The 23,159-nt window shown below is 39.9% G+C and overlaps 1 protein-coding gene across 2 annotated transcripts in view; it reads left to right on the plus strand.

The window, feature by feature from the left end:
• Rnf180 (ring finger protein 180) overlaps positions 1–19,681 on the plus strand; it is a 153,200-nt gene extending 133,519 nt beyond the window's left edge. For both annotated transcript variants that reach the window (XM_050160482.1, XM_050160481.1), the window contains exon 8: positions 18,704–19,681. In XM_050160482.1, the coding sequence (XP_050016439.1) occupies positions 18,704–18,903 (200 nt within the window). In that variant the 3' untranslated portion in view covers positions 18,904–19,681. The remainder of the gene's footprint in view (positions 1–18,703) is intronic.
• The last annotated feature ends 3,478 nt before the right edge of the window (positions 19,682–23,159 follow it).

A 23,159-nucleotide genomic window follows, 5' to 3' on the forward strand; every position in this document is an offset into this window, starting at 1 on the left:
CGTGGTCTATCATACCAAATCGGAATAGATGCAATCCACAGGGTCACATCCTCTGTGAAAACAAAAGAAGGACTTTTCCAAAGCATCATATCCTTAGACCCAAATTCTGAAGTCAAGATACCTTTAGAACATATGTGCAGGTTCAGCCTAGCAGCCCATATAATGAAATGTCTCTCTGTACTTAGCTCCTTCACAGTCAAAAATTTTAAAGAAAACACAATGTACATAATCCAGACTCTGTGAATTTTCCATTTGATATACCACTCACATTATTGCCAAAAACCAACTTCTATTCATGAGCCATTATTTTTGATATATTTGAATATGTGTGTGTATGTGCTATAAGTATATTTGAGAACCAATAAAATACTAAGAGAATTTTTACTAATTTTTTTGGTAGGGTATGATTATATTTGTATAGTTAGCATTTTTTTTCAAATGGTATAAAATAATCAGCTAAGAAATCAGTTTGCTATCATTTATTCCTTAGGAAAAGTAAAATGTTGGCCTCATTTCAATCAGTGGAGTGATCATTTAGCTTAATGGCACAGATTAAAATCCCCTAAATTCCCAGTATACAAAATCATCATTAAGCTGGAACGTCAGGAATTGGGCTTCCCAAAACAAAACAGCTGCACAATAAGACTATTAATATGAAAGAGAACTTTTAATCTCATCTTGGAAAACCCCAGAACACTTAACTATCTTTATTTGAAAAACAAAATTTTTCTCTGTGTTTGTGTTCATACAGGCTCCCATGTATGAGCACATGTCTGTACAGATTCATATGGAGGCCAGCCTCAACTGTCCTTCCTAGGCGCCGTCCTCCTCGTCCTCTTGAGACAGGGCTACCACTGGCCTAGGCTGACTGGCCAGCAGGCCCCCAGGTATACGCTTGTCTCTGCCTCCCAGGTGATAGGGATTTCAGCACCATTATCAGTTCTCCACACGGAGCTCAAACTTGTACAGCAGCTTAACAACCGACCTATTCCGGTTTGTTCAACTAAAACACAGACTTTTAGTTATTTTCACATAAAGGACCTGACAAGCTAAAGGTTGTTTTATTGTTTTCGGTGTTGAAGAAAAGATGACTGATTATGTTTCTATTCTTTCATACGTAGATTTTAAATGCCTTAGGTATATCTCAGACCAATTAGCTTAAAACCTCTGGAGATGAAACTCATCCTCCTTAGGCTTCTGTTGCTGTTGCTAAATAGCACGATCTAAAGCCACTTGGGGAGAAAATGGTTTATTATACTTCCAGGGCAAAATGGTTTATTATACTTCCCTGGAGGGGAAGTCAGGGCAAAACTCAAGCAGGGCAGGAGCTTGGAGACAGGAACTGATAGAGAGGCCATGGAAGGGCGCTGTTTATTGCGCTGCTTGCACAGCTTGCTCAGCCTGTTTTCCTCTGCCATCCAGGTTCTGCCAGCCCTTACCTATCAATCATTAATCAAGACAAGGCCCCCCAGGGTTGCTTGTCAGCCATCTTACGAAGTCATCTTCTTAGTTATGGTTTCCTCCTCTCGCTTGACTCCAGCTTGTGTCAAGCTGAGAAAAAACTAGGAAGGAAGGGTTAGAACGATCTACATAGGAGCCAGATGATGGGGAGGAAGGTGTGCAAAATGCTGTCTTCAGTACAAATCCATAATAAAGAGCACGGCGTGTTAACAAGTAGCCCTGGAGGTAATCACAGAAGGGTAAGAGTGAGCCCATAGGAAAAGATAGAAGCGTCTTAGGAAAGGGAAGCCTCAGCTTCTTTCCTTTGAAGATGCGAGAAATGCGCATGGTTAGAGATGTTTGCGCATTTCAGACCGCGCTGCAGCTAACGGTGCAGCTAACATGATTTGCCCTGCTGCAATACAGCCACTTGCATAGATTCTATAGTGCCAGTGCCTAATGCAGAAAGATACTAATGAGTGCTATGTGGTGATACTTTGTCTGTGAGCTAACAAATAAAGCTTGCCTGAACAACAGCGTGCAGAGCTAAGCCACTAGATAACCATAGAGACCAGGCAGTGGTGGCTCACAACTTTAATCCCTACACTCAGGAGGCAGAGGCAGGTGGATCTTTATGAGTTCAAGGCCATCCTGGGCTTTGTGAGCTTGATTCAGTCTAAAAGAGAAACAGAGCAAGGTGGTAATGGCTCACACTTTTAATCTCAGTTTTTGCGAGTCGCACGCCTTTAATCCCAGCGCTAGAAAAGTGAAGACGGGAAGGGATATGGCTGAGTTTGAGAAAGGACTGTAAGGTGGAAGGAGACAGGAGCTCATTGCATTTAGTCTGAAGAATCGTAGGAACAGGATGACCCTTTTGGTCTGAGGACTCAGTATAGGCAAAAGGTCTCTATTGTGACTGGCCTGCCTTACTTCTCTGATCTTTCAGCATTTACCCTGCTATCTGACTCCAGTTGTTATTATTAAGACCAATTAGAATGAAAATATTTACTTTAGGTACCATTTCATCTTCAATCCTACCTTTAAACATATTATATCCTGACCAAAGAAATCATTGATACATTCCATTAAGACCATTTTCTTTTATTAATTTTTCTGATCTAAATAAAAGACTCTAATTTCTCAAAATATTCCAAAAAGAATTGAAATTACTTGATTTTTTTAATCCATTCTAGAATAGCTATGCGGGGCGGTGGTGGTGCATGCCTTTAATCCCAGCACTCGGGAGGCAGAGGCAGGCAGATCTCTGTGAGTTCGAGACCAGCCTGGTCTACAAGAGCTAGTTCCAGGACAGGCTCCAAAACCACAGAGAAACACTGTCTTGAAAAACCAAAAAAAAAAAAAAAAAAATAGAATAGCTAGTGTGCTATTTTAGTTCTTTTAGTCCACAGTCTTTATATGATATGCCCTAGGAGTTCGCACACATCAAAAGAAAGCAGAGAAGTAAATTCAGTCTCAAAGAAAATTATACACACAAAAACCTGGTAGCTCTAAATGAGGCTTTCAAGCTTTAGTTGATAACATGGCTGTCAAGTGAGCACTGCCTCTGTCAAGAACTCTATGAGCCTTTGGAAGAGGACATAACAAAACACTTGTGCTTTTGCCCAAACTCTGAAAAGAAAAGCAGTCTCTCACACAAGTGAGAATGTGGCATCATAAACCGAGCTGTCATTGAATTAGCACTCTGACTTTTCTGAATATTTCCCGTTCTTGTGGAATTCACAATACTTAGCTAGAATCAGAAAATCACTGCATACATCAAAAGATAGAAAATATATTCCTTTATTTCCCAACTATGTAGATTATAAAGCTGTGTGCTAGATGGGAATGCTTGGGATGAGTTACCCACCATTCAGTATTTTATATATATAGAATTACATCGATTGCTTTGATTTGAAATGGATCTCACTGCTTTAATGATGCTATGAGCCATGATGTATAAGAAGGATTTGTCCAATAATAAGTTTTAGTTATGATTGGCTATATTCAGCTTATTTATTCATCTAGTTGAGAAAAGACTGCCAGACAACTGGCCGCTCCAGTGCTCCCAGAGGTCTGCTTATGTGTCACTGCTCACCAGTTCTGCTAAGGTCTCAGAGCTGACACATCCATCCAAACAGACACACATCCTGTAGTCCCAGACATTTGTACCCTCACCGTTGGGAGCAGCAAAGGGTACAGATAGGGTAGAACATGAATTGACATTGCTCATTTTTAAATGTCACAAGGACATTTAAATATCCTGTGTGTGTGTGTATGTGTGTGTGTGTGTGTGCATGTATGTCTGCACTAAGGGTAAATATTTGACAAATAGTTATCTTCCCCCATAAACACACACACACAACACACACACACACACACGATAAACATAGTGATTTGAATAATAATAATTATCTTCACAAAGAGCAGTGTTTGGTATATTTTTACATGAGATGCCCACATAAGCAGTACATTTAATAATATTAAGTTAAACCAATAGAAAAATGTTGGGGATATTTATTCAAATCCTCAAAAGCAATCACCTAGTTAATACTAGTCTCACTAAACCAGCGGTTCTCAACCTTCCTAACACTACAGCCTTCCTAACACTACAGTATTAAACATTTCCTCTTGTTGTGGTGACCCCTCCCCAACCATGAAATTATCTTTATTGCCACTTTATAGCTACTTCGTAACTGTAATTTTTGCTACTCCTATGAGTTGTAAAGTAAATATCTGATATTTCCAGTGGTCTTAAGTGACCCCTATAAAATGGCCTTTCAACCCTAAAGGGGTCACAGCTCACAAGTTGAGAACCACTACACTTTCATAAATGCTTTCATAATTTCCACTTGCTTTCTTTTTTAATAGAAAAATATACTTCTGGAATTTATCATGCTTACTTCAGAGTCTGAAATAAAATAAATTATGGCTTTCCTAATTGAGGCAAATTTTATACAGTTCATATAAACCTAGTTTGGGTAGAAATATAAACATATTATCATGCTGTGTGACCTAGTAAAACAAGAATTATATTACTCCAAAACTAAGAAAAATAGTTTCTGATATAATACAAAAGTGTGAAAAATTAAGGCCATGGCCCTGCCACCAATTGATTCTTAATGGTTTTTAAAGGATTTTGAATCGCCAAAGTGTCTGCTTTGATCACAGTGGGAAAACACTATGAAAAAGCAGTGGATTCCAATCAGAAACAAAGCCCTCTACATATATCTACTCCATCTATAGATGGCGTAACAAATGTATATAGAAAGTCACAAAGAATTGGAAGCCTGCAAAAGCTAATAAACCAATTTAGCAAGATATAATACTGTCTGAAAAATCAGTGTAGCTGAATGTTATAGCAGAGGCCTGTAGTCCTAGCACTCAGCAAGCAGAGAGGCAGGAGGATTACAAGTTTGGGGTTAGTTTGTTATACTACCAGGTGTGAGCAATCCAAGATGATTATTTAAAAAGTGGCTTGAACACTTATTATAATAAAATAATAAAATGCCTGAAAATTACAAGATGGTTGAAAGACATTAAAAAATACAAATTAATGAAAAAACTTATGTAAATCAGTTAAACTTTTTAACGGTGGTAAGACATAAATACTATCTAAAGCAAGTTACAGTTCCAATGTGACGTGTATCAGAATAGTAACAGCTCCTTTTTTAGAACTGAAAGAAAAATTCACAAATTCTTACCAAATTTTAATTTGAATCATGAATAAATTAAGAGGTAAAAACTCTTAAGCTGGTGAGATGGTTCAGGGGCAAAGGTGCATGGTGCCAAGCCTGATGACCTCATTCAGAGTTCAATTCCCTGGACCCAGATGGTGGGAGGAGAGAAGTTATCCTCTGACCGCCACAGGAGTGCTAGGGCTCGTGTGTGCAAACACACACACACACACACACACACACACACACACACACACACACCAAATAAGAAACTTCAAGTAAATAAATATAATGCTAACAATTTACAAACTTACTGTAGAGAAATAGTAATTGAAACAGTCTAGTATGGTCATAAGTAAAGATAAATTCACCGATGAATTAGAGCATTCAAAAACACACCAGATATCTATGGACAGTTAGTTTTGACTGGATGCTGAGTAAGTCCATTCAATGAAGAATAACTTTTTCAGTGAATAAGGCACAAGAGTGCCACTGATCACCTACATCATCACATTAAAAAGTCAACGATGCATTGTGTTTGAATTACCACCTGTAAGTGTGAGCAGTTACTGTGCCTGTTAAAAATATATTATTCAGCATAATAAAATTTAGCTTTATCTGAAGCAATGGCTCAAGTACAAGATGTAGGCATCAAAAAATTCTACAAATAAAGCATAAGGCTAAGTCTTTAAGATCAGTAGATTCCTTAGATATATACCAAAAAAAACACACACACAGCAAAAAATAAAATAAGTAAATTGAACTTTGTCACAATTAAAATTCTGTGAAAAGCACGTTTATCAAGAAAATAATATAGGCCATATGAGAGAACATGTTGCATACCTCCCAAGCAGTTAATATCCTAACCTACAAAGAAACTTAGAACTCAGTAACAAGAAGGTAAGAAAGTCAGCTTTTGAAATGGGTCAACGATTTGAATAGACATTTCTCCAAACAGAGCTTTGCAAGTGGCTAAGATGTATATTTAGCTACTCAACATAATTTATTATTACAAAATTTAACATTACAAGATGATTTGGGCACACTAGGATGGTAACGTCAATAATAACAGAAAATAGCAAACCCTGGCAAGGAAGAATTAAAATTCTTATAACTTGTTAGCAAAATATAAAATGATGCAACCCGCCATGAAAACTTTGGAGGATCCTCAAAAGGCTATATATAGAATTACCATGACTCTAGAGTTCTACTGGTAACTAAAAGAACTGAAATGAGAACCAAACCAAGATAGCTGTGTGTCAGTGTTCATTATTCCATTATCCCCAATAGCCACATGGTAGGAACAAACCAAGTATCTGCCTGCACTTTAATAGATAAACAAAATGTGGCACCATATCCATAGAACAGATAAAAAAGAAATAAAATCCGTGACAACACACACCACAGTATGGGCACACCAAGACAATCAAGGCACAGATATCTTATGATCCCACTGAAATACCTAAAATAGACAAATTCATAGCCTCAGAAAGTAGCTTAGAGATTACCACACTGGGAAAGGGGGAACTGGAGCTACTGCTTACTGACTGTGTTTTTGTTTGAGGGCTATGTGAAGGTGTAATACTGTGGCGATGCTTACACAACCCTGTGCATCTATTTAATATCATTGACTGAATTCTTCTGTTAAAAATGGTTAATGGCAAGTGTGAATTCTTTTTTTAATTTTAGGATAGTACTTCCTACTTGGTTATAGACCCAAAACATTTTAATGAATAATTCAACCTGGTAAGTGATAGTGTCAAACATATTTTAGCTGTTCTAGAGTGGAAAGAAATCACATTTAGCTTCTTCAGTATAAAATGCCAACTTTTGCAGGGTTAATACCTTTAACTCTGGGAGCCTAAAGATGCTGAAAATGAGATGGCATTTCAAACCCATTTGCACTAACTTTTCAAATATATTAGCCAGGCAAGTCTATACCTGTTTGTGACTATAAATATCACACTCCACCTCCACTCAGACCCACTTCTATCAGTCAACTTTCCACACATGAAAAGCCTTACATAATATGGAGAATGCAAAACAGTGAACCCCAGTGCTTTATCCTCGTGCGTGGCCTGTTCCATGTGAAAAGGAGGGCATTTCTCCTGAATGCTAGTCTCGGATCAGAGCTCTGCGGAGAGTGTTTGTTCGTGAGAACTACAAAATGTCTTTTCAGTTTATTCATGGAAAGATTCCATCTCTGTTGAAAATACATTTGAAAGACGTGTTCTGGGCCATGCTCCAGTGCTATGTTAACTGCTCTCCTTTTCTATGAGATCTGTGCTCGTTGGCACCACCCGCCCCCCCATTCACACAGCAAATACATTGTATCGAGAGTCACTGAGAACATACTGCAGGCTGCTGAGCCTGCAGAAATGCCTCAAAGGGATATTTCAGTTGTGGAGCTTTCTACAATCCTTCATGGGAAAGATGAAATTGAACCATATTTTCTAGGAGGAAAGGTCACAACCTTGTTATATAAGATATGAGAGTCATCGTTCAGAGGTAAACTCTTTTTACAAAAAGTTTTAGAAGAAGCAGTCACTTTGGCTTCTGGAACTCTAATAGTTTTAATACTCTTTCTCAACCTAGTAGCAACTTGGGAACATTTTTAAGCATCTTTCTTGCTCCTTGATTTCACTGCAATTAATTTCATTAAGAGGTTGTTTGTCTCATAAAGTAAAAGCAATCAGATTTGACTTCCATTTTTATTCACCTGTCCCTTGAATAATTTTATAGGTTAGGTCATTGTTTTTCATTAGAATTCATATTAACTCCCAAAATGCCCTTCTCCTGACTGAAAGCCTACTGGCTCCACACCGGACTGATCATTGGGACCCTATAGAGCTGCTTCCACCTGGCACATTACTGACTGTTTGCGGGGTGCAAGAAAAGACCCCCCCCCGCATCTTACGCTGATGAAAACGTCCACCTAGAAGCACACATGTGCAGTAATTGTGGAAGTCGAGTGTCATAGTGGTGCCTGGCTCCCACTTGCAGTGAAGTACAAATAAACCACAAACTCAGAACAAGACCAGTATACCTGTGAAGGATCCAAAATACAGCCCAGCTGTGAGAATTTTAGTTCAGTTCATTTGAATTGTATATGTAGAATACCGTTATAACTAATACGACTTGAGACTAGAAAACGTGAATATTAAGTCAATTGATGTTAAAATTTTTCAGAGTCTCAGACAGAAGAAGAGAAGTAAGCGTGATGTCCCAGACCAACACAGGAAGCTATCTGCAATTGACAGCCACTAGTAAAAGGAACATCAGTTGCCTTCAGTGCAGTGACCCTGGGTACATCACCCGCACTGCAGGGCAGGCCCTGTTCTCAGGAGTGGTTGGTCAGCACAGATCAGGCTCCATATCATTGCAGTTTTGAGAGAGAGCAATAACATTAGTTGACTGAGTAGTGTGGTGGGGAAGGACCTAGGAAGACTGGGGGAAGAAAAAGAATGCCATCAAAATATATTGTGTGAAATTCTCAAAGAATAAATTGAAACATTATTTGTGGGGGGTGCATCTGGGAAGACTACAGCTTCAAGTAATTTTATGGAATAGATTTATTAAAGTTTAAGGATTCTAATTTTATGCATACTGTTCCTGAAACTAAATATTACAGCTTTTCCAGTGTCCAGAACTGTTAAGCCTGGAGATTTAACCCATTTGCAACTTAACAAGATATTTAGCCTGTTTCATGGATTTATGTGACATACACAAGACTTCTGGACTGGCGACAGTGTTAGCCAGAATGGCAACCTTTGTAATAGCTGCCTGAGTCTCTTGCCTATATCTCATAGAGGAACAGATATTGTCTATACATGTCATGAAATGAGATACATGGGACAACACTGAGCTTATAAAACTATCTTGTATAACAAGCACCAAGTGTATATGTTCCAAGGCTGTGCAAAGCAGCTCTCTGCTCCAGTGGGAACACTTTGTCTTCCACACTGTTTACTATACAAATATCATTGATGAGATAGTCTAGAATGCAGACAATATCTCTGCTTTCAAAATATGTTGACACACACAAAAATGGAGGAGAAATCTCACCTACCAGGAAACACATTTTATGAAGGCGATAATGGCACGATACACTAATCAGGCCCAAAACAGTAGAGCAGTATCAGCAGGTGCATCCCCTCTTTCACGTGAAGAAAATGCCACATGAAATAGTAACAGTGTGAGCCCGTAAACAAAAGTTGGTACATTCATGTACATTCAGATGGCATTTATACTGTATATAAAGATGTGATTTTTAAAAAAATTCACAGGAAAATATATTGCCTTGGCAGTTTTTTAAAAGTTATTCAAAATTAGGAGCTAGAGATTATTATGATAAATAAAATAAGCCAGGCGCAGAAAGACAGAATACCATGTTTTCTTTCATACGATTAGCCTGTGTTTTGATTTTTATAGATGGGCAATCTTTGTAACGAAAAATAAAAGGGGACCACAAGGGGAGGTTTTAAGGCATGGGAGATGCCTTAGTGGATAAAGCCCTTCCACATGAGTGGATGCATCAGAGTTCTGATTCCCAGCACCCAACTATATACACAGGGCTTGGGAGGAGGAGATGGGATCTCAGATGCATGCAGAACAGCCGTCTTCCTTCAGCAGCCTGCTCTGCTCAGGAGAGACCTGGACTCGGTGAAGAGGAGTGCCTTCAGTGAATGTCCTCAGCAGGGACCTCGGTCTTTCACTGTCACTCACATGCCCATCTCAACATGTTCCCACATACATGCAAACATGCTCTCACACATGTATCCATGCAAAAAGACTATAAACGTGAAAAAGAAGCCTTAACTGAGAGAAGTGAAAAAGAAGGTAAGAGAATATGTGTAACCTGAAAACAGCGAGGGCTGTTGGCGGGAGAAAGGGGACTCAGAGCATAGAGTGGAGTGTGAAGTAGGAAGAGTGATAAGAGAGTGTATGAAGATGCCACAATGAAACCTATGTACAGTATACACCAACTTTAAGTGCTTTAAAAATTGTCCCACATTAGAAAACTCAAGAAATCCAGTTGAGTCCATCTGATTAGCAGACGAAGTTGGGGGCTATATTATATAGACATCCTAATAGGCACAGAGAAGTGATTGAGTTGATAGAGTATGCCTAATATTGGTGTAAAACACAGATTTTAAGGTTCCTTGAAGAGTACAATTTTCATAATACCATTTCTCACCCTCCCCTGCTAGAATAGAAAGCTAAAGACCTCCATAATACGTAGAGTGCATGTCCTTACTGTGTTTACATTTAATACAGCATGGTTGAAGTACACTAAACCTATTGGATCCTAGTTTAAACCGTGCATCAGAACCAAGTAACCCCATCCTTGTGTCTCACAGTAGTTTGTGTGGTTTGTAAACGTGAACTCCAGGCTCAGAATCTTCTCCCTCCAGGTCTATTTCCAGAACTACAGAGCTGCAGGTATTAAAGTTCGAGTGCTGTCTCCATTGTGCTTTCAGATGCAGGGACCCCCAGGTGATGCTGTTCTATGGGGCAAAGCATGGCTCCTCGAGAGTGGATAGACTCTTAGCTATTAACAGTGGTTTAGTGTCCCTCAGAGGCCAAAGCCTATCAGATGAAGTCTTTAGCCGTACCGTTTAACTCATCTTGCTACAAAAAACTAAGGTTAAGTTAAATATAAATTAAGTTACTGATTAAATTAAATAAATCAAACCTATCTCCTATGAGGATGATAATTTTTAAGAAATTGACAGTGTTCTAGACTGAATTTCTTTATGGCAGGCACCATGTCAAAACATCTTTAGATCTTTGCTAAATTATAGTTATATTCTCCATAAGATGGAATAAATTAGTTTTACCATGTGATGTTCTGACAATCTATTTAAGGTCAGCAACTGACTTCAAAAAAATCAGTGACTCCAAAGGAAAATAAAAGCCATTTTAGCTAAGAATAGTGAGCTTGCTGATTAATTCAGAAAAATTGACATATGAACGGCAATAAAGGTTTCTCCTCTAATAAAATCGTGTGACTCTAACTTTTACTGGATGTTCTCTGTGGGCCAGCCTGATGTCTTGTATGTGTTGGTTCATCTCATCTTCGTGCTAGACACGGAGTTTGCATGTGTATGGCCATCATTTTCCAGTGGAGCCTACATTAAACACTGAAGTTTGCATTCTGGTGTTTTCTAATACAATATCATAGTTCACTTATTCCTACCAAATATCTATCTGTGAAGTGGCTTTTAGGCCAACTTTGATTTAGAAACTGCCGGTATTTCATGCAGTTGACGTCATTAGAAATCCCAGAGCTCGCTGTGAATTCCTACTTGCTCCCCTCTTGCCTAAAAAACATTCAGAGAAAATGCAATTATCCAGCCAATAATCATTATCTACTTCACACATGAGATCGGGTTTCATTCAATATGGTGTCATGAATTGTGTCTCCCTCACTGCCTCTCTTTGTTGTCGTTCACCGATACAGGATATAGGTACACAACTCTGTGGTGACACGAATAAGGTAGAATACGTTTTAACTGCACAAGAGTAAATTGTGGCTCTCTGGACGTCCAGCACACGGAGCACTCCTCACAACGCATTATTCCTTGTTCTGCATCGACTCTTTTGTTTTCTTACGTGAGCATCCCTAGTGCAATACATATTAATACTATGCCCATGTGCTTTATTTTTGGCTCATCTGCTTGGAATGTGAATAATGCCAGCCTATACATCATTCTTCTGGACCAGGGAAAATCATGTTTTAAATGCTAACAGTAATTTCTAATAGCAGTGTTACCTCATCTCTGGCCCGCGTGGGTGAAGAAGCTGTTGAAAGGTGTGTAAACTGCTTTGAGATTATTTCTCTTGATGCATTTCAATAATATTTATGTGGGAGAAAAATGTCCCCCACTTCCTCTTACTCTACAACTGTAGTGACGTCAGTCTTGAAAGCAGAAAGCTGCTGAGATTGGCATCCTCATATCTGATGCTTTCACACAGCGAAGGCCCCCAGGCTGAGTGCACAGTAGTCCAGCTCATCTGAATGGAGAGAGATAACACCTCTGTGCTTACCTAAATAAAAGAAAAATGCATTTAAAAAATAATATTTTATGATGAAGCATGTTCCTGCTCAGTGCCATGACAGACTGAGCAGGGCAGAGACCCATGTGCAGGCTGACCCTGGGCTTCAAGGAGAAAATATGGGCAGATTGAGCACAGTTATAGTGGGGAGGGGGGAGAAAATGTATGTAATGGGAGAGAGAGAGAGACAGAATGGTTCATTTCCTGTGGATGGAGGCATCTCTGAAGAAGTGAAAGTTGTGAGGAGTGGGCTGAGGTGGGCGGCTTGACTGCCACTCGGTGACATCATGATGTCTGGACCAGCGTTGCGGCCGGGGGCCCACACTTGGTTTGCGGTTCTGATGCAGCCATGGTCTGTGTTGATGTCTGATGTTCTTAATACCACCAAAGGCTGAGAGGATAAGACTGTATATAGAGTTAGCCCCCCCCCCCCGGCTGCAACACTAGGGAGAACTGGGCCTGCCCCTCACTGGCTGAAGCACTCAGGAGAGAGAGCCCTACACCTCCCCTGGGCAGCACACCAGGAGTGATTCTATTTACAGGGGCATGGGCGAGCTGGCGCTGGGGGTGTGAGGATGGGAGTGCCTCTCTTGTCTCTCATGGGGTAGCATGGGTGACAGAAAGATGCCCTCCCCCACATCCCTTGACACCTGCAGCAGGTGGGGGACCTACCTGACCCCTCATCAGCTGCAGCACTCAGGAGAACAGGCCCTGTGCCTCACACGAGATGCACACTAGAGTTGACCCAGTAGGCAGGGAAGTGGGTAAGCCAACCCTGAGGGCATGAGAGGGGCTACTGCCTCTCCTGTCTGTAGTGTGGTGGTAGGGGTGAGGGAAAGATGCCTTCCCCTCTTCCTCTACCACCTCCTGCTGGCAAGGGAACTGACCCCATTACCAGGCTCAACGCTGGGGAAAGGAAGCCCTGCGCTTTGTCTGGGCGGCACAGCAGAGCTGACCCTGTTGAGAAGAGCACAGGTGAGCCCACCCCGAGAATGTGAGCATGGACGACCTGGCCCGTCCCTCATCTGCCATATGAGGGCATGGGCACGGGAGAGATTGCTCCCCACACCCACCCATCATTCCCCGAGGCAGGTGGAGAGCTATCCCTATTCTCTGTCACGTGACAGCATGCCCTGCCCTCATCAGCTGTAGCACTCGGGAGAGTGGCCCCTATACTGCGACTGTGCAACACAGTAGAGCTGGCCCTGAAGGGGTAGGTGTGGGAAAGCCAACCCTGACCCTACCCCTTGCCCATCACCGCAAAGGGTGAACTAGCCAGAGCAGTGCTGGAGAACCCTGGTGGTAAAGACAGGGGAGAGCTGGTGGGCTGACCAACCCCGCAACTACCCAGGCCCAGGGCTACAGGATCTTCGTGACACAGGGTGGCAGTGGGATGTCCAGGAAGAGTCCCAATGAGGGCCTAGTATCAATAGTGTAACAGAGGCCGGAGTCTTGAACCAAACCCATGATGCTTTGCGATGAACACCTGAATGTAGATTTGTATGGATAAAGGAGTTTACTGCGTGACTCACTGTGACACATCGCAGCTTCCCTGACGAGATGGTCCCTTCCTGTTTTTTTTCCTCTTTTTTATCTTAAATTTTACTTTGTTTTATTTTGAGGGGCGGGGTTGCAGGGACAGAGGGCAAGTGCAAGGGGCTGGAAGATGGATTAGATCGGGACGTGTGATGTAATAAAAGACATAAAGAACAATTTTTTTAAAAAAGTTTTAAAAATTCTGAGAGTTTTATAAGATGTAGTTTGAATGTAGTCACCGCAGCTCCGCAGATAGCCACCCCCACATCCCTAATCGCTCAGCTACTTGGCTTGGGTTTCTTTTGAGACCTATCAAGTCTAATTCGTTTGCTCAAATAATTCTGGGGATGGGGCCTCCTCCTGGAGCATGACGGAACTACTAAATCGCCACACTTAAAGAATGTTGATTCTCCTTCTCTCAGCAGCTGGCAGGTGCTGGGAGAGAAAAACAAATATGTTAGTAATATTTAATGAGGCCCTACACCAGTACCTACACATGGTTTGTGATGTGAGGTGTTAGTATTCAGGCCTGTACTGGCCTGCCCTTAGGGTTCTGACAGGCTAGGTCCTCAGCTGTAGCCACTAATAGCACTAATAGCACCTCCTGTACACATTCACTACTTCCCCTTTTAAAAGGGCCCTGCCCACCTCCCACACCTCTCTCTCTCTCTCCCCCTCTCCTCCTCTCTCCCTCAGCCCCTCCCCCTCCCTCTCCCTCTCCCTCTCTCTTCTCCCCCTTCCTCTGTCTTCTGCAGTTTCTGACCCCAGGGCTGGTCTCCCCTCTCCCTTCCTCCCCTCCCCCTTTTTCTATTCCCTTTCTTTTCCCTAATAAAAACCCCTCCACATGAGTTGTGCCGCAGGGTGTCTTTCTCTTGCATACCACTTTTTTTTTAATTACATTAGGTAAGGAAAAACTAGAAGTTTGACAACCCAAAAAGGCTGACTTCATTGCTTTGTCCCTTTTCCACAAGTTGCTGTATACTAAAGGTGACAAATGTCCAGTTAATCATATCATATCAGCTAATCATGTCATATCATGCTAAGTCATATTATATAAACTAAACAAAGGGACTTAAGCAGAGTCCTATTTAAAAAAAAAAAACCCTACTTAAATACTAATGATACAAACAAAAACCTGACAGATTATCTTAACTTAGCTCCTTCTAATTTACAAAAGTTAATAATTAAAATATCAAATGAAATAATAGGAGATTGGATAAAGACAGTTAGAAATTATCCAAACCCTACCTGAGACGTCACTCTGCATTTTATTCTAAAACATACCCTATTTTTCCCTTTAATCGTCCTTTGTGTTTTCAGCCTACATAATACAAATAAATATATAACAGCACGAACAGCAAGCTAGGACCGTTCCTGATTGAAGAGGCCGGATTTAAATAGCCATGCCAGGAGCCAGGTGAACTCACCCTTGCTGTCTGAATTAGCAGCCAAATCTGGAGCAGCCCACTTCACATCTCTCAGTTGCTACAGATGATGAAGCAGAGTTTGCTCCAGGCTGGGGCCTCATCTGACCCTTATCACCAGTCACTACTAGCAAGTGCCAGAAAATGTTTTCTGTTCAAATAAATAGTATATCTTCCTGCCCTCTCACAATAATCAGCAAAAAATAACCAAAAATAAAGTTGATAGTGAGACTGTAGATTTTTAATTTTTTTTATAAAGCCTAGATATTACATATTGTCTGTTTGAGTTTTGTTCTCTGTTGCTGTGGCAAACACTGTAAAAGCGACCTGGGGAAGAAGGCTTGTGTGGCTTACCGTTACAGTGCATCACTGAGGGAAGACAAGATAGGGACACAGATCAGAAACCTGAAGGCTGGAACTGAAGCAGAGACCACGGACGGATGCTACTTACTATCTTTCTCCCGAGGCTTGCTCAGCCACCCTTCTTACACAGCTTAGAGACACCTGCACAGAAGTGACCCCATCCACAATGGGTTGTGTAAAAGGAGACTGTTTCCCAGTTTCTCTGACCAAATAATCACATAGAAACTATATTAATTACAACACTGTTTGGCCAATGACTTAGGTGTATTTCTAGCTAGCTCTTACATCTTGAATTGACCTATTTCTATTAATCTGTGTATCGCCACGAGGCTGTGGCCTATCAGTAAGATTTTCTGGCGTCTTTCTCCTTCATCAACTACATGGTGTCTCCTTGACTCCACCTTCTCCAAATATATATATTTGGATTTTCCTATATATATTTGGATTTCTTGCCTGGTCTTGCCCTGTTAAGACATTGGCTGAAACATCTTTATTCATTAAGCAATGGTAATAAAGCATATTTACAGCATACAGAGGGGAACCCCACATCTTCTCCCCTTTTCTATCTAAATAAAAAGGAAAGTTTTCACTTTAACATAGTAAAATTACATATACAAACCAGTTGTCAAGCAAGAATTGTAGTTACAATATTTAGTTCATTTACATTTTGCAAATTAAGGAAAATACCATCTATGCTATCTTTGTGAATCTAATGTTTTATATCTAATTCATCATATCATAACTAAGGAAAACTATATCTATCTGTGTTCAACTCTTCAAAGACACCAGAAGGATATACTATTACATAAGAAAACAGGAAATGCATTGTAAACAACTTCTAAAACTCTAGAATTGACAAAGACAACTTGCTGCCTGAACAATCACCCAGAGTTCTTTTGTAACATTGGGGGATCATCCATCTTCAGGTGACAGGCCCATAGTGCCCAGTAGACTTTTCCATGAAGCAGGAAATTTGAAAGGCTGTTTATCCTTTCTTGGCAGTTTGTCAGTCACTTTCTTCTGCATCCTTCAGAATGTCTGGCAGTTTCTTATGTGAAGCAGGAACACTGACGGACCATCCCATCTTTTGGAAAGTTCAGCAGTCACTTTTCTGTGGGTCATGTATGTCCAGTTCATACAGCATACCATAAAGCAGTCCAGGCAAGAGCAGTTTGCTGCACAAATGACTGGCCTTGTCACATTGAAGGCAAATTCCATGAGTTTCTTTAATGCCCATCAACTTTTCTGAAATAGTTGTCTGCCAGAAGCAGACATGTCTCATCGTGAAGAAAAGTCTAAGTTCTTAAAACATTTTAAATGCCATATTCCATAGGTCTTTGAAGTATTGAAAATGATTTAGCTAACTAAAATATATTTCTATATCTAGAACACCTAACTAACATGACTAAAAGTTTGACTGTTATAGATAATTATCTATTAATCTGCACTTCTTAATTATACATTTTTGAATGAGCTCCACAAACACAGTACTTTAAACAAGAGCAGAAATACATATATACAGTTTAGCAATTCAACCTCAAATTTGTGTTAATAGACCAAAGTCCATACCAGTGAGAAGTATTCATGTTTATATCATATCTCCCTTATTTTTTTTAGAAATTGACTGTGATGATTAATCACTTATAATCAATTCCCTTTAAATGAAACAAGCTTATAAACAATCATTTGGGGAATTTGGGCATTGTTTTCTCCAAACTATTTCTTGCTATTTGTTGGGCAAAATATTTTTAGGGTTCATAGAGACCTTTTGGGGAATCTTTTTTCCATCAAACCACATTAGCCTGGAAGGAACTCACACGTTCCAGTCCTCTGTAGAAATAAAAACAGAACCTCTTTTCCAAAGTAACATGTCCCTAGACTCAAATTTTAAAGTCAAGATACCTTTATCTTGGTTTAGCTTAACAGCCCCCAGAATCAGATGTCTCTCTGCAGTCAAAAAATTCAAAGAAAACACAATAATATGCATAATTCAGACTTTCTGTGTATATTCCATCTTTATGTGGCTTATTTTTCTTTACTCCTTAAATCTATGACTTCTGTACTCTTTTATATTACTTTTATGTCTCTTTAGAGACTTTAGTTCTTTTTCTAACTGTCTATATTCTTTTTTCTCTCTCTCCCAAGCCTACATACATTTTTAAACCCACTGTCTCTCATGTAGAGGTCTTTTATGTCTGGATCTGTCCTATTGTGAATCTAAAATCCTTTTCTGACTATGGGCATTTTAAATAGGTAAGCAGCATGGTTGCAGCAGCCCTAGATGCTGGCTCCACCTCTCTGGGCCTTTCAGTGTAGCAAAGGTATGTTTACCACCACTGGTAATAAAGCATAATCGCAGCATACAGATGGGAATCCCACATCAGGATTTGATCTTTCTACATCAATTGTCAATTACAAAAATACTTCACAGTGATGACCAGTTTATCTAGGCGATTTCTCAATTGACGTTCCCTCTTCCCAGATGTGTCAAGATGCCAACCAAAGTTAGCCATCACACTGGCCAACCAACAAAAGCACATTTCTGCTGATCAAGTTATGCTCAGGCTTCAGATACTTAGCTAGTAAATATACCCAGAATTTCATGAGATACAGTATTTCTCAGAAATCTAACAAGGGATTATGCTTCTCAGATTTGCTTTACTCCACCAGCCAATTCCCTAAGTAGGCCCATGTTTTAAAGAACATTAAAATAAAGCCAATTTTCTTTGTAGGAATATGATTGTGTCTATCCATCTCATTCATGGCTAAAACAAGAAATATAGGAACATATTCTTGTAGAAGTTTGCTGAATTAACTGCACTGAATAACACTGTCAAGGGAAAGATGAAAAGATCAGTGGTGTTCCAAGGTCACAGAGTAGTTCTAGTTGCAGTTGTGGTACCTACGGTTTAACTTGAGGAAAATGTAATCTTCACAAGTCATGTCAGATGATGCGGATGAGAAGTCTCAGACCCAAAGTCATCACTAATGTAGTCCAACTCACTGAGCCAGGTTTTTCTGCTGCTTTGCCCATTATACCCCAAACTGGGACTTCTCAAAGTTGCTCATCATCGAGAAAGCAACTGTTAGACATGTATTTGTTCAACACCACTCAGTGGAGCCAAGAGAAGCTTTGCTCAAGACACTGTGATAATAATCCAGCTTCCTTCAGAATCGGGAGTCTGATCTCACCCCTGTGTCTTCTAGGATTCCACAGGCATGCAGCTCCAGTGACACGGAGGCAGTTCCCACATGGGGCGCACAGGATGGACTACCTCCACTTCGAGGACGACAGCCGTGGATGGTGGTTTGACATGGATATGGTGATCATCTACATTTATTCAGTGAACTGGGTCATTGGATTCGTTGTTTTCTGCTTCCTTTGCTACTTTTTCTTTCCGTTTTAGGAATCGCCATACCCTACTCTAATTGAACAATCACAAGTATAAACAGCAATGGCTTAAACATTTGGAGAGTGTGCTTTTTAGTTTTTATAATGTTGCATTATAAAAAATTGTTAGTGTTTATAGAAATTCTGAGGATAATGGATTTATTTATTAATGTCTTTCATGTAACAACCTAAATTTTATTCCAGCCATTAAGAACAGTGCACTATTAATGCCATAGATTTTACTTTAGGACTTGGGGTTCGAATTTTACAATGTCATTTTTATACTTATTATGATTGTAAAGACTGAGGTTTTGCCTCCATTTAAAAATAGTAAAAATATGAAATGAATAATCTGGATGGGTAGCATCATTATTACTAAGATGTTTAGTCGAGCACTACGTACTCTTAGGCAAATGATGTGCATTAAAGAGAAACCATATTCTCTGGGAACTAATCAAGCAGGGTATATTGCATTTTGATTTCTGAATATCTCTACTTCTGTCTCCTTCTAGTACCAAAAATCTGACTATCCTTTTTGTACAAACTTCATAGCTTTGGTGCGACATTTTTAACTATGATAAAAATAAAAACAAGACATTACACACAATCAGACTAACACCCAATAGCTATGTTAGAGAGCCATATTAACACTTTCCAGTTTCAGAATGGATCACTTGAGAAATGACAACTCTGACTTGTAGTAAAATAAATGACCAGTGCATGTCCCAAATGTAATTAACCTGGTGATTCATTGAACTAGAAGACTGTCAATGTGCAATAAAGAGTGGCTTTTACATTTTTTATTGTTGTTATTTGACTTAATGTGTGGAATAAAGAGTTGCTAAAAATGGATTGTGGACTTCTATAAAGAAAGATCGGTGTTTTGTTATATTACAATAATTGTTATAGTTAAGTTTTTCCATATTAAAAGAAGAAAATATCTGAATCCTTACAACGTAAGCTGAAAATGGGGACGTACCTGACTCAACAGTGAAGAAAACTAAGCAAAAAGAGGCATAAGCTTATATATTACTAGGGCAGGTTTTTGAGATCTACGACCAGTTTGGTAATGTACTGCTAATCCAACCTTTTTTCCAATCATGCCCTAACCTGATTAAAAAAAGTCAGACTTATGGCACTAATAATACTATAACCATTCAAAACAGATATGCTGGACCAATTTAGACTGTCAGTAGTTCAAATTCAGTATAATGGCTGACTACATCAAATGCAAGCACTAGGTTGACATTATGTGATTTTCAAAGAAATATAAAAATGATACATATTTTATTCTGATACTATTCTTATTACTGTTTTCACAATTACAGCTGTGAAAAATATAATCAAATATATGACTCATCAAATCCAGAAAACAAAAAATTAAATGCAATTTACAAAGAGAAATATATTTGTGTCTATAAATTAATACTTATAGCCATTAATGTGTGTTCTGGATGAAAATAATGAGAATGAAGGAGAAGCATCAGTCCTCACACAACACATACATGGACAGGTCAAACAGAACACAAACAGGGACAATATTTGAAGAACCCTGAAATCAATTATAGCCATTTTACAGGCAATTCCTGACTTACTATGCCCTATCTTAATTCACTCCTAAATTGCCTCAGAAATTTTTTATTATATATAAATTAAAGAAACAAGAAACAATAATGTAAGCCGGGCAGTGGTGGTGCATACCTTTAATCCCAGCACTCAGGGAGGCAGAGGCAGGCAGATCTCTGTGAGTTCAAGGCCAGCCTGGTCTACAGCGTGAGTTCCAGGACAGCCAAGGCTACATAGAGAAACCTTGCCTTGAAAAAATAAAAAAGCAAAAACAAACAAAAATAAGAAATGGCATGTGTTTTATTCTGTCCCGGCTCTATCATGTTAGTCCCTGAAGTCTTTCAGGAAGATGATGGCCATCCAGTCTATCCCAGACATGATCCAATGCCTGCCTTTACCTTTGTCTAGAGAGAGCAGAGCCAATCTCTGCTTTGGTCAAAGTTTGCTCCCTTTGATCTCCAGGAACCCCACTTAAAACCTAGCTTCTATTTCCACACTTTTGTTGGCTGGGTGATTCCATATCCAGTAATAAAATGATTTTTCTTCTACATCCTAGTGCATAATAAACAGGCACTGAATAAATTCATGAATTAACTTTAAAGGGTTTTTTTTAATGTGGAGGGTGTGTGTGTGTGTGTGTGTGTGTGTGTGTGTGTGTGTGTGTGTCACATGCATGTATGTGCCTGAGGAAGTCATAAGAGGTCCTAGGATCCCTGGAGTTACAGCACTGTCAGCTGGGAAGACATAGGTTCTGGGAGCTAAACTCTAGTCCATGGGAGGTCAGCAAGTACTCTGAAAAGCTCAGCTATCTCTCCAGCTCCATGAATCTAAACTAACACAAAAACTCCTTGTGTGGGTATTTAGCTTTTATGTAATCACAAAAAAAAAATCATTTCCAGTAAAGAACCAAAGGAAGGAAAAGAAAAATCGCAAATCTAATAAAATACATTATTTTTCCCCAGTAATATTATTTTGAAAGTTAAATTTTATGATCTATCACTAACAGTAATTTGTTTGTATGAAGCCCAATAGTGCTGAAGCTTAATTTTAAACACGTTTAGTTATTCATAATAATACCTGAACCTAGCAACATTTCTAAATACTTTAATTTTTGAGAATTTCTCATATATATAGTATATATATAGTATATATAGTATATATAATGCATTTTGTTCATTTCTAATGCCCATCCCCCTCTTCCAATTCCTCCTCCATCCCTTCAATGCTTTTCCATCCCAATTTCACATGTTCCTTTATTTGTTGACGTACACTGAGCCCAGTCAGTGCTACCTCTATATGCATGCGTGTGAGGCCATCACACACTTCATCATGTCTAGTGTCTCAGGTCTGCATTGAAGGAAACTGACTCTTCTCTCCCAGAAGCCACTAGCTGTCGGTAGTCCCTCGGCTAGGGCTGTGTGAGCCCCACGCCCGTCTGTGTGGACATTTCACGTGGATGGTTTGAGTGTGGGATTTGTGTGGTCATGGCCTCTGTGAGTTCACATGTGCAGCAGACCTGTGGTGTCAGGGAAATACCATTTCGCTGAACACACGCACTGTTCTGCCTCTTAGTCTGTGACCATCTCTGCCATGATGAGCCCTGAGAGGAGGAGTATGATAAAGGTGTCCACTTAGGACTGAGCTCTCCGCAGTCTCTTACTCTCTCAACATCAACTGCAATTGATGGCTCTTTCAGGGCCCACCACACAGCTCCCCCCCCAAAAAACACACACACACACACACAAAGATTTATTACTTATGAATGCCCAGTCTTAGCTTGGCTTGTTTCTAGGTAGATTTTCTTTACTTAAATTGTCCCATCTACTTTAATGCCCTAGACGTCTATCTTTCTCTATTCTGTATACCTTTCTTCTTACTCCGTTACTTGCTGTGTAGCTGAGTGACTGGCCCCTGATGTCCTTTTCTTGCTCCTTGATCATCTCTTTCAGATTTCTCCTCCTATTTATTCCCTCTGCCCAGAAGCCCTACCTATACCTCTCTCCTGCCTAACTATTGGCCATTCAGATCTTTATTAGAACTGATAGTCAGGTGTTTTAGGCAATGTAACACAGCTTCACAGAGTTAAACAAATGCACCGTGAAAGAATGCAACACATCTTTGCGTCATTTAACAAATGTTCCACAAAGTAAACAAATATAACACATCTTAAACTAATATTCCACAACAACTGACCATTTCAGGGTTTCAATATTAAGCACTAGCTACTGCAGAGAGGAGTTTCTCAGATGAAGGCTGAGAAGTGCACTGATCTCTCTACTCTGGAACCATCAACTCAGATAAACCCATTCTTTTTTTTTTAACTTTATTCATTTATTTATTTATTTATTAAAGATTTCTGTCTCTTCCCCACCGCTGCCTCCCCTTTCCTTCCCCCTCCCCCAATCAAGACCCCCTCCCTCATCAGCCCAAAGAGCAATCAGGGTTCCCTGCCCTGTGGGAAGTCCAAGGACCACCCACCTCCATCCAGGTCTAGTAAGGTGAGCATCCAAACTGCCTAGGCTCCCACAAAACCATCTTGTTAGGGCATTCTATCACTGAGATGAGACAACTATAATCTACTACATTACTGTTGAAAGCAGTCCTCTACTCTTATCTTCTGTTATCCAAGATAACTCAGAAACTAGTGCATGTCTGCAAATCCACTTGTGAGTATAGTTACAGTAGAGCAGACTGAAGTGAAAGCCG

This window comes from Alexandromys fortis, unplaced genomic scaffold (genome assembly GCF_014885135.2).
Source record: "Alexandromys fortis isolate MF-2015 unplaced genomic scaffold, M_Fortis_MF-2015_v1.1 scaffold_76, whole genome shotgun sequence".
Taxonomy (NCBI): Eukaryota; Metazoa; Chordata; class Mammalia; order Rodentia; family Cricetidae; genus Alexandromys; species Alexandromys fortis.